At 42.1% G+C, this 12513-nt stretch overlaps 1 protein-coding gene across 1 annotated transcript; it reads right to left on the bottom strand.

The window, feature by feature from the left end:
- Positions 1-814: 814 nt before the first annotated feature.
- Positions 815-7519, bottom strand: LOC311495294 (protocadherin-like wing polarity protein stan). The gene is made up of 9 exons (XM_084554689.1): positions 7457-7519; positions 6913-7023; positions 5821-6015; positions 5240-5337; positions 4979-5140; positions 3761-3946; positions 3508-3585; positions 1185-1221; positions 815-1105 (listed from the first exon to the last, which is right to left on the bottom strand). Exons 1-9 carry the CDS (start codon positions 7511-7513, stop codon positions 1019-1021), a joined length of 1011 nt encoding a protein of 336 aa, XP_084410815.1. The 5' UTR covers positions 7514-7519; the 3' UTR covers positions 815-1018.
- Between the last annotated feature and the right edge of the window lie 4994 nt (positions 7520-12513).

The raw sequence follows: 12513 nt of genomic DNA on the forward strand, positions 1-12513 counted from the left end.
AACCGACCCGGGTCTGGTTTTAGGACCAAATCTAAAGCCGGGTTCTGCAACAAGCAGCAGAGAGACGCGACAGGTGAATATTTAGTGACGGAGCGTTTGAGAAAAATGGGGGGGGGGGGGACTGGAGCCTATCCCAGCTGTCGTAGGACAAGAGGCCAATTTAGAATCACCAATGAACCTAACCAGCATGTCTTTGGACTGAGGGAGGAAGCTGGAGAACCTGGAGAGAACCCACGCAGACACAGGGAGAACATGCAGACTACACACAGAAAGGAACCAGTCGGCCTGGATTAGAACCCAGAACCTTCTGGCTGGGAGGCATCAGTGCTAACCACCACACCACTGTACCGCCCTCTGTTAATATATGAAAAATTAAAAGAAAACTGACCAGACGTTATTTGACTCATGTAAAACCAGAAGATGATGATGAAGATGTCTCCAGCTCAAGTCTAAACGACGGTGGAACAATATTCAGATCAGATGTTTCTGACACGATGTTTGTCTCATCAAACCAGAAAAGAACCACGTTCATGCACAAGGAACATCCAAATAAAAAAACTGAGAGCTCAGACTCCAGATGTTGACTACTTCCTGTTTCACTGGAGGAAAATAACAGCTGTTTTTATTTATTTATTTATTTAAATCAGTAGAAAGAAAACTAAATCTAATGTTAACCTTTTGGTTTTAAACTAAAGAATAAAATTTGAAAAAATGATTTTAATCTGATAAGAGTCATTATTTTTTTTTTTTTCAGTTTTCGTTTCTGGTTTTAAAAACAAACATGAAATACAAAAAAATTTATAGAGCAGCTTATGAGCTGGTGACAGTATTTTACTTTAAATAACCGCCCCCCTACCCTCACCCCCCCCCCCCAATCTGATGCTGAGACAATAAATAAATCACAAAGAAGAGATTCAGAGATTTACGTCGCATCAGTTTGAAGAATATCTGAGAAGAACATCGTTTAAATTTAAAACGTGAGGAGCTCATCAGATAAAAAGCTTCGTCCGTCCAGAGCTCAGAGGGAGGATATGTAGGAAATATCCGTCTTCACCGCCTCAGCCGTCCTCTGCTTGTCCTCTGGTTCCTTCTCATCCATCTGTTCCTGCAGACACAAGACACTGCTCAGCAACATGTCCCCTGATTCCCCTCCTCCACAATCACTTGAAGTTGTTTTCATTTACCTGCTTCGAAGGTTGAGAATCGTCCCGGGACCAGACCCTGAAACATACAAGAAAAACCACGTGAGTGAACTCTTTGGACGGTGGGAGGAAGCTGGAGAACCTGGAGAGAACCCATGCAGACACAGGGAGAACATGCAAACTACACACAGAAAGGAACCAGTCGGCCTGGATTAGAACCCAGAACCTTCTGGCTGTGCTAACCACCTTGCCACTGTTCCGCCCTGCACCTATCAATCCTTCCTGTATATAATAACACATATTTACTTCTGTCTACTTGTACATTTTCTGCTTATACTATTTTATTTTACTAGATTTCTTCTTATCCAAAAAGTGTTTTTTTTTTTGTTTTTTTGTTTTTTAAAACAAAAAAAAAAAAAAAAACTGGACTTGAAGAGTTTTCCATCCGAGTTGCTTCTTCAGTTCTATGGGACGGACCGGTGGGGGGACAGGGACACCTCAACAAGTTTCTAGCCGTTAACGGCAGAGGTGGCAAAAGTATTCAGATTCTGTACTTAAGTAAAAGTACGGATACTTGTGTAAAAAAAAAAAAAATACTCTGGTAAAAGTAAAAGTACTGATTCAACTCCTTTACTCAAGTAAAAGTAAGAAAGTACAGGCTCTGAAATGTACTTAAGTAAAAATGATTTAGCCATTAATGAAACAATTCATCTGTTGATAATTTTGCAAAATGAAAAAGTTCTAGCAGAATAATTTAGACTGAACTGACCAGATACGGAAGAGCATTGCATTCACTGGATAAAAATAAATAAATAAATAAAATTAGACACCTTATCGTGTAATTACGTAATTACGAGACCTTTCGCCCGCTGTCCAGACTTTATCTCGTAATTACGAGATAAGATAAAGAAAAAGGAAACGTGTCTAAATCCTCTCTCAGTGGCAATGATGGCGCTATCGCAGCTAATCTGATATTACTTCCTCCTCGGTTTGAGACACTGGGAAATATTAATGTTTCTTAAAAATGAGGATGGTATTAATATTAGTATGTCAACACTGCGCAGGCATCTCAAGTCTTCAGGCGGAAAGCCCATGGGTTAGGGTTAGGGTTAGGGACCGCAGTCTGACGTGCTGGAGGTCGCTCTCTTCCTGCAGGAGCAGTTGAACCAACACGGGATGCTTCATGGATACAAATTCATGCATTTGAAATGCATCCAATCTGGTTTAGTAGTGACTCAGAGAACTGTACAGCACCTGTTAAACATCCTAGACCCTCAAGGAGTACAGCTAAGGCAACGGAACCGTTTTAAGCCCGGGACTAGTTTTACCCGGGGACCTCCGGTAATTTGTAATAATGTCAGAGGTTATCTGTGATCTTAATCCCGTGTGAATCGACCGTGTCCGTAATTTGTAAAGTGCAGTGCGAATCTCTGTGATTTTGGGGTGTGTTTTTACTTTTTCAAGACTTTTGTTTGATTCGCAGCTTTTTTCTGCCTCTCCTCATTTAAGAACTATGAAGGATGTGCTGTAAATCAAAGTCTGGACAGCGGGCGAAAGGTCGTTTGTAATTTCTTTCCCGGGATTAATGGTCTCATCATGTTTTATTTTAAAAAATATATTTTTTTATTATCAATTAGAATTCGCAAAATAACTAAAGCTGTCAAAAAGTGTAAAATGTCCTCTGAAAATCAGTGGAATGAAGCAGAAAGTAGCAGAGACATCACTATGCATAGTAAATTAGAGTAAAACACAGAGTTTGCTCTAGGTGGCAGCAGAGCTCAAACTAACCAACAGGCTCCCTTTTCAATGTAAGGAGTAGAAAGTACAGATGTTTGTGTACAAATGTAGGGAGTAAAAGTAAAAAGTCGTCAGAAAAAGAAATACTCAAGTAAAGTACAGATACCTGAAAAATCTACTTAAGTACAGTAACAAAGTATTTGTACTTGGTTACTTGCCACCTCTGTTTAAAACCTCGACTTCCCACCGGTCCCTTAGAACTGAAGAAGATGCTCAGATGGAACGTCTTCTCAACACAAATGTTTTTTGTGTTTTGGGGGGATTAAGTTCATTTTCATGGCAAAGAGGGACTTAAATGTAATTCACCTGATCACTCTTCATAACGTTCTGGTGTACGCAAATTAACATCATAAAAAATGAAGCAGCAGACTTTGTGAAAATTAATATTTGTGTCATTCTCAAAACTTTTGTCCACGGCTGTACAAGTCCAGTCGTCCTTTTTTCCTTTTTTAAAAAAATGTTTCCCTTGTGGATGAATAAAGTCTAGTTGTGGGCCTCATGTGGCCCGCGGGCCGCTTGTTGAGCACACCTGTGACAATAACAAAGAAACGCTGGTCAGGTGACTTACGCGTAGCCCTCAGAGCGTCGGTCGAGGTCAAAGCTGCCTTTGTCTGAACAGTCCTCATGTTTCTGCTTCCCCTTGAACCTGAGCAAAAAAACAAAAAAAAACACGAGATGATAAATTTGGTTTAACATCATTTAATGGGCTCTTATTTTGAAATGCTCAACGAAGCCTTCCTGAAACTAATAACTGCATCAGCACATGAGTCCGTGGATAAAAAAACAGGAAACAGGTTTTAAAAGACAGCCTCCCGTCTCACCTGACGGCCAAGACGATGGCAACGATGAGTCCCAGGACGCTCAGGGCCAACAGGACGCTCAGAGCGATGACCACGGCCCAGTTGAAGTCAGAGGTCTGGGGCTCCGTCTCCACTTCAAATTGAAGGTTCTCCCCAAACACCCGGGACAGCTCAGCATTCACGTCGGATGACTCGCTCAGCAGTTTCCTGGTGGGACGGAGAGGAGACGTCAGGACAGTGCAGGTGTCTTAAAGACAGGTTTGATTTTATTCATGTTTTTCTGCTGATAGGGAGTGAGTGTAGAGTGGAGGGAAGTTGACTGATCTTTAAATGTAAATGCTCCCTGTCTGATACTCTTGTCAGTAATGTGGGGGCACTACAGGGGACTGTCCTGTCTCCATTTCTGATCACTCTTTACACCTCTGATCTCCAGTCCAGCCCTGGGTCCTGACACCTGCAGAAGTTCTCTGATAACTCTGCAGTGGTTGGGTGTCTTAGAGATGGACAGGAGGTGGAGGACAGGACACTGATCAGAGACTTTGTAGAGTGGTCCCAGGAAAACCACCTACCACTGAATATGGACAAGACCAAGACTTCAGGAGGAAGAGGACACCAGAGTGAACGCTACAGGACGTCATTCGTCCTCTACTCTATCCAGCTGGACAATTTGTTATTTTTATTCTATTTTAATATTCTATTTATGTTTTATATTTATTTTATTTTAATCTTATATTAATTTATTTTATTTTATTTTAATCATATATATTTATTTATTTTTATTTTATTTTAATCTTATATATATATTTATTTATTTTTTTATTTTAATCTTATATTTATGTTTTCATTTTTATTTTATTTTAATCTTATATTTATGTTTTCATTTTTTTTTATCTTAATCTTATATTTATGTATTTTATTTTATTTTAATCTTATATTTATTTATTTTATTTTATTTTAATCTTATATATTTTTATTTATTTTTATTTTATTTTAATCTTATATTTATGTTTTCATTTTTATTTTATTTTAATCTTATTTTTTATTTTGTTATTTTTATTATTTTTACTTGTGGTTCTTAAGAGTATTTTTTTTTAAATGTGCAGCTGAGCTACTGTGACGAAGCACTTTCCCTTGTGGATGAATAAACTCTAGCTTTTAATTATTCTTCCAGATAAATGATTTTAACTGAGTGACGGATCATCTCAGCTCTCCGGCTGAGAGGAGACCTGCAGCTCTTACTCTATGACTTCTTCTGAGGGAACGGCCTCGTCTCTGTCCAGAGCGATGAAGCTGACCAGGGTCCTCGCAGACTCTCTCAGCGCTCGGGCCTCCGTGGTTCCTCCGCTGGCGTCGGACACCTTTATGATGTCCACAGTCCAGCCCAGAACTTTACCCAAAGCGCTGAAGGAGAAAAACATGAAGTGAAGCAGAGGAAACAGATGAAAGGAATGAATGAATCCATGAATCCATGAATCCATGAATCCTCCAGACTGGTCTCACCTCTCCAGCTCTTTTACTTTCTTCTCCACAGCGTTTGCAGGTTTCTTCAGGAACAGGGTCACCACGTTGCCCATGCTCGCGCTGCCCTTGACAGTCACCTGGGGGCAGAAAAGACACGAAGAAACAGAAGACCATGAAAGTTTGATGAAAGTCATGTGAGAAATAATGTGAGAGTAATTGTTGAAAAGAACAAAAACATAGAATTAAATCCTCAGGCAGACACATGGAGAACATGCAAAACGGATTAGAACCCAGAACCTTCTCGCTGTGAGGCATCAGTGCTAACCACCACACCACTGTTTTCACTTCATCCAGTCTTCAGGACTTCCTGTGTTTAGATCCACTCAGCATTTCTACATTAAACTCCACCTGAACCCCCTCAACGAGTCCTGTGACTTTTAAACGAGATGTTCCTGTTTAAAACATCTTCCATAACGTTGCTCCTTATTTGTTGGAGGCTTTTGTGTTCAAACAAAATCCACATTACAAAAAAAACAATCAGGTATGGAACATATTGTCAATTATCCTTGAAGCTAACGTGAGGTTTCTCTAGACCTCCGTTAGTTTCCGTCTCATCTTACCTCCACCGTGGCTGTAGCGTACAGTCCTCCTGGGTCTGTGGCCTTCACCTTCACCGTGGCCGTCTGTCCGGCCAGACTCGCTGCAGAGACCACGTACACCAGCCCTGAGGACGACTCCACGTCGAAATAAGAGCTGTCGCCTTCTGACAGAGAGTAGACCAGATGAGCCCCGTCTCCAACATCAGGGTCTGAGGCCTAGAGGAGGACAGGATAGGGACGTTTCTTTTACAGCTACAGTATTGGGGTTTTGATAGAGGGTGGAGTGTTTAGCGTGGCTTGACTCCCACTCAGTTTTCCTTAGGTGGGGGGTAGGGTGGGGGTGGGGGCTGTGGTAAGAGGTTAGAGAAGCTGTTCTGGGACGGTTAGGCTCTACGACCCTAACAAACCTAAACCCCAACACTGCTCTACTACTCTGTGTATGTACAGTCATATTAAAGACAAGACTAATTCCTTGAATGTGTAATTACTGTACACCGATCAGCCACAACATTATGACCATAAAATTGACCATCTTGTGACAGTTCAGTGTAGTCCACCCCCACCCCATAGCAATGACACTCCTTGATGGCAGCAGCCATCCCCAGCAGGATGCAGCCTGACACAGACACACACACAAAAACACTTTAGGAACAACCAAAAAAAAAAACATGAAGAAGGTGTTGACCTGGCCTCCACATTCACTAGATCCCAAACTGATCAAGTATCTGTGGGATGAACCACAGAGCCCCCCCCCCCACAAAATTCTGTTGATCAGACACCACAGGACACCCTCGGAAGGCCCATGTCCATTCTCTGATGAGTCACCACAAGGGAGACCTCCACAATAAAAGGTCATAATGTTACAGCCTGATCGGTGTATAAACTGTAGTTGACCAATAAAGTGAATTCACATTTATATTTCCTCTGCAGCCCAGTCAGGAGAAACAAACACTCACAGACACATTTATCACGGAGCATAACTGCTGGGAGGTTCCAGATCAAAGTACGTGATGAATTATTTTTTTAGTCACCTGCTGTAACCACAAACAAACACGTAACGATTCCGTGTTTCACAGCAACTGGGACCTGATAACAGAGGCTGGGTGGGTTTACCTTGACGTAGACAAGAGGGGTTTTATACGGCGCGATGCTGAACACAGAGGCTTCATAGTCGTCAGTGGAAAACTGTGGAGACTCGTTCACATCCTCCACCTGAACTCTGACCTGAGAGAGAGAGAGAGAGAGAGAGACAGAGAGAGGACTAACTTTTATTTTCCATCCTCCTAAGAGGTTACGTTTATTGGTCGTGGTTACACAATGATGAGATACGATCACAAGTCTACAGCCATGTGAGTGTACCTTTGGAGCGCCCTGTTCACATTGTTTTTCTAGTTTGGATAGTTTTTATTGTGTTGATTATTACACTGCCTGGCCCAAATAAAAGTCTCCACCTGGACTCTACTCGGGACATTTCATGACAAACCTTCACCTACGCCGCGATCTGCTGGACTCCACAGGCCTCACCGGTCCTACACCCTTTTATCCACTGTCGTTAAGATTTGCGTTGTTGACACAGCTTTTCGTTGCATAAATACAAATCTTTCCAGTTGTTTCTGTGGGACGAGGTTGCAACAGCAACAAAAAAAAAAGCTCCTACCATAGCCACTGCTGACGTAGGGGGGGTGCGCGTATCCACAGCCTCCACGTCTAGCATGTACCACTCCTGCTGCTCCTTGTCCAGCTCTTTTCTGGTCGTTATGGCTCCGGTGGCGCTGATGGAGAACAGATCCGAGTGCGTGTTCAGTTTGTAGGTGACGTCGTAAATGCTGCTTCCCGAGGAGGCCCGCACCGACCCCACGGCGACCCCCTCCGGCTGGTTCTCAGGCAGGCTGAAGCTGTAGGAGGATGTCTGGAAGGCCACGGTCTCCAGCAGACTGGCGATCCTCAGGTTCACCACGACGGCAGCTGCATGGAAACATTGTGGACTCTTTAACTGGTTTGCAAACGACCGACCTCTGCTCTCTGGACTGGGCTGCGTGCATTCCTTCCTAACCTGTCGAGCTGAGAGGAGGCTCGCCGCGGTCTTTGGCCATGGCTGTCAGTTCCAGGGTGGTGTCCTCTTTTACATCAGAAAGGTCAGAGGTCAAAGTCACAGCCCCAGTCTCACTGTCTAAGGCCAAATATGGAGAACTTCCTGCCGAGAAACTACAACAACAGAAAGAAAGAAACACACACTCAGTATTCAAACATGTTGGGAGAGTCAGTGTATTTGTATTCAACAGATTTTTTTTTAAAACTGTCTCACGGTAGAATACATATACACACTTAAACAGTTTTAAAAGGAAAGCCTGGAGTCTCTGAAACCTAACATGTATAAGAGGTGGTTGTGTAAATGATCTTTCAGTCACTCGCCTGTAGCTGATGAGCGAGTTGTCCCCGACGTCCCGGTCGGTGGCAGACAGCGTGAGCAGCAGCTGTCCTTCCTCTGCGTCTTTCACCAGGATGTTGCTGAAGTAGCTGCTGGAGCTGAACTCGGGCCGGTTGTCGTTGACGTCGGCGAGGCTGACTCTGATGGAGGTGACGCTCTGGTGGAAAACAAACAAACAAAAAAAAAGAAACAGTTTGGTTGTAGTCTGGATCAATCTAATGATCCGTTCTCTTCACCATTCATATCAGCGTCTGTGTGGTCACTTTAATGTTGTACTTCATCTCAAACTGCTTATCCTGTAGAGGGACACAGGGGCGGAGGTCTATCCCAACTACAGACTGGACAGCTGGCCAGTCCAACAACACAAAGTGACCAACTTAAAGACTATGGCCAATTTGTGACAATGAAAACCTTCCATAAGTTTAATTTACAACAGAACTGTCTCAAGGAACGCTACAGGAAATAGATTCCTGCCTCTCGCCCAATGACAGGCTGGGATAGACCCTCTAGAGACAATGAATGAATGAATGAAAGTCCATCTTTTCTGCTGTTACCTCTCTCTGTGGGCTGCCTTTGTCTGAGGCCTTAACTACCAGGTCGTACGTTTCCTGGCTCTCCCGATCAAGAGGCCCGACAGCCAGCAACATCCCATCCTGCAACACAAGACATGATCTCAAAAACTCAACACAGTTACACCAACCGCATCAACAAACACCCACACATAAATAACTGATAATACTTCATAAAGATTATGGGATGCCAAGAGTGGTCGTCTTGACAGATGATGCCTGAGGAAGTCAGGTCAGTTGACTCTGTGATAACCTTTAATCTGAAAGACTTCTTCTTCTAAAAGAGTTTTAATCAAGTTTTCAACTGTATGTTTGTGTGTTTTATTGTTTCAACTGTGTTTAAGTGCCTGTTTTTAAAATCACAGATTTTTACGCCTTTGTTACAGTTTTTTACAATCACTTTGCTACTATTTTCAGAACCTTGATGTCATTTTTCAAAACTCTAGACACAAAACTCACAACCAATGATCAAAATGCACATTTTTCAAAACTCTAACCCTTTTCTCAATTGCTTGGATACAATACACATAAAACTTAGATCATTTGTTCATTCAAAAAAAATCACCTGTTCAATATGATACAACTTAACATCAAAATACTGCTATTTCAGAAGGCAATTCACACATTACATTTCAAATGAGTGTCTATTCATTTCCTTACAATGATCTAACTATCAATTGATACAACTGCTCAAAATGATAAGTAACTGTTGCATTACTCTAAATGCATAGTTGTATGGAAACAAATCCAAATCCACAACACAGAGTTGATGACAATGTAGAAGTACAGTAATCACTCCTGTTTTGTTTCTTACATGTACAGTACAAGCAAGCAAGTTGAGGAACACTGCATTTGGTGTTTTACAGTACTGTCTTTTATTTTCTACTGTATTTCATAGCTAATTACAGTATTTTTGCTTTGATTCAAATACTGTAAACCTATGTTGTGATTGTACTGTCTTGAATTTCCCCTTGGGGATCAATAAAGTGTCTATCTATCTATCTATCTATCTATCTATCTCTATCTAGTGTTTTGCATCAGTATACTGTATTACAAACTTTGTTCAATGATTCCACTGTGTCTGTAGTATTCTCTGTACTACTGCAGTACTTTTACAGAGATGTATTTACTGTACTGTACATGTAGCACCATAATGAAACCTGTATCACCTATTTTGTTCTACAATATTTAATGATTGTACGAACAATGACACAGTGAAACTATCGGTTGCTTGTGTGTGGGTGATCTATAGTTGTGTTTCAATGGTATTTCACAGTAAATTAGTTTTTTGAACCAATGATTGTGCAAGTGCAAGATTTATTTAAAGATGTGAATGCACAATGCAATTTTTTGAACATTAGACAGCCTGTGTTACAAGTGATAACTGTTTTGAATTTTGTGTCTAGAGTTGTGAAAAATGACATCAAGGTTCTGAAAATAGTAGCAAAGTGATTGTAAAAAACTGTAAGAACGTTGTAGTGTTGTTTTACTAAGTGCAATAAAATTAAAAGTTATTGTTGTGATTGTGGTTGTTGCTGTGGTAGATGTGATTATTGTGGTTGTTGTGATGGTTGCTGTGGTGGTTGTTGTGGTGGTTGCTATGGTTGATGTGGTTGTTGTGATTGTTAGGGCAGTTGTGATTGTTATGGTGGCTGTTGTGGTTGTTGTGATGGTTGTGGTGGTTGTTATGATTGTTGTTATGGTTGTTGTGACTGTGATGGTTGTTGTGATGGTTGCTGTGGTGGTTGTTGTGATGGTTGCTGTGGTGGTTGTAGTGGTGGTTGCTATGGTTGTAGTGGTGGTTGTGGTGGTTGTTGTGGTAGATGTGATTATTTTGGTTGTTGTGACGGTTGTTGTGGCGGTTGTTGTGATGGTTGTGGTGGTGGTTGTTGGGGCGTTTGTGATTGTTGTGGTGGTTGTGGTTGTTGTGATTGTTGTGGTGGTTGTTGTGGTTGTTGTGATGGTTGTTGTGGTGGTTGTGGTTGTTGTGGTGGTTGTTGTGGTGGTTGTGGTGGTTGTTATGGTTGTTGTGATGGTTGTGGTGGTTGTGGTGGTTGTTATGGTTGTTGTGGTGGTTGTGATTGTGGTGGTGGTTGGTGTGGTGGTTGTTGTGATTGTGGTGGTGGTTGTTGTGGTTGTGGTGGCTGTTATGGTTGTTGTGATTATTGTGGTGGTTGTTGTTGTGGTTGCGATAAACATTTTGTCATGAAAGTTTTTTAACTTTGAATTAGTTAACATTCTTCAGTGCACATGTAGGAATGCTAAATATTTTAGGGACTAAAACTACTCAAAAAGCAAACGTTGTTTGTTCCGTTGCTTCCTGGGCCTTCACTCTGGATTTATTACATGTTTTGTTTGCTGTATTTCAAGTTTAATACATGTACACTTCCGTTAGCTGTGTAATTATGCTAAACTCCACATTTACTGTTCAGGGATTCACCTCTCTGAATCTGAAGAGTGGGCTTTGGGTCAGTAAGGAGAGGACGACCTCTCCGTTGGCTCCGAGGTCAGGATCTGTGGGTACGATGGTGAAAACCTCTCCTGGAGTTTCCTCTGAGTAGTCGCCCTCGGGTATGGTCAGGGGGTCGGGGATGCTCGGGAACTGTGGAGCGTTGTCGTTGTAGTCCATGACGGTGATGTTGACCTGAGCTGTGGCTCTCAGACCGTCGGTTTCCTGATCCACAGCAACAACCTACACACAGAGACGAACAACAACACAAGGCCGCTGACATCGAGTTGTACAACAACAGCTCTTTTATTATTGAATAATAAAGTGAATTGATCAACAGAGGCTCCTCCCCTCAAAGCCCCCCCCACTAACAACATCCTGTTGATCAGACACCACAGGACACCCTCAGAGACCCATGTCCATTCTCTGATGAGTCACCACAAGGGTGATCTACACAATATTAGGAAGGTGGTGGTGGATAAGACATAATGATATGCCTAATCAGTGTATGTACTCTGTTTTGGAAGAGCAACAAGTCCTGAGTCACTGGAAGTACATGGAGTTCTTCATTGTAATCAGTAAGAACCAGGAGAGATAATGTAGCAATAAATGTAGTCATGCATAAATGAAAGTTATACCTGAAATACGTAGCTGTCCTTTGTCTCTCTGTCTAATGTGATGTCTTTCCTCAGTGAGACAACACCTTGTTTGCTGATGTTGAAAGTGTCACTGGTATAGAGGAAGTAACCAGAGGAGAATCCACCCTGAAAAGCAAGATAAGTGTGAAATAGTGTCTCTGATCTCTGCAGGTAGCCTACTTCTCAGACATGTAATTACATGATTATCTAAGAGATAATGACACTTTTGTGATAATAACGAGGTGGTGCCAAAGTCTAAACTGCGTCAGGGAAAGTAATCTTATCTGTGTTTTAACCTGACATGATTCTACCTGACATTTATCTGATCTGTTCTTAGAACCAGAATCAAAACTTCTTCAGACTAGAAGCAGCTGATGTAACTCACCTCATCCCTGTCAGTGACCTCCAGGGTCAGGATGGAGGTTCCACTGGCCAGGTTCTCAGAGACTGACATGTCATAGTTGGCCTTACTGAACACAGGTGGGTTGTTGTTCACGTCCTTCACCTTCACCACCACAGAGACGTTCCCAACCAGAGAGGGAGTCCCTCCATCAGAGGCCTGAACCTTCAGAGAGTACACATTCACCTCACTGTAGTCCAGAGTCTGGACCAACTGCAGGTTCCCACTGG

This window comes from Chelon labrosus (assembly GCF_963514085.1).
Source record: "Chelon labrosus genome assembly, chromosome: 2".
NCBI classification, from domain to species: domain Eukaryota; kingdom Metazoa; phylum Chordata; class Actinopteri; order Mugiliformes; family Mugilidae; genus Chelon; species Chelon labrosus.

What these genes read in the sequence shown, in the direction of transcription:
- LOC311495294 (XM_084554689.1), bottom strand. Translation starts at nt 7,513, where the DNA reads ATGCTAGACGTGGAGGCTGTGGATACGCGCACCCCCCCTACGTCAGCA. An exon ending in CTACGTCAGCAGTGGCTATG is followed by an intron (nt 7,024 to 7,456) that starts GTAGGAGCTTTT and finishes TCTCTCTCTCAG; the next exon opens with GTCAGAGTTCAGGTGGAGGA. An exon ending in ACGCTACAGCCACGGTGGAG is followed by an intron (nt 5,338 to 5,820) that starts GTAAGATGAGAC and finishes TTCTGCCCCCAG; the next exon opens with GTGACTGTCAAGGGCAGCGC.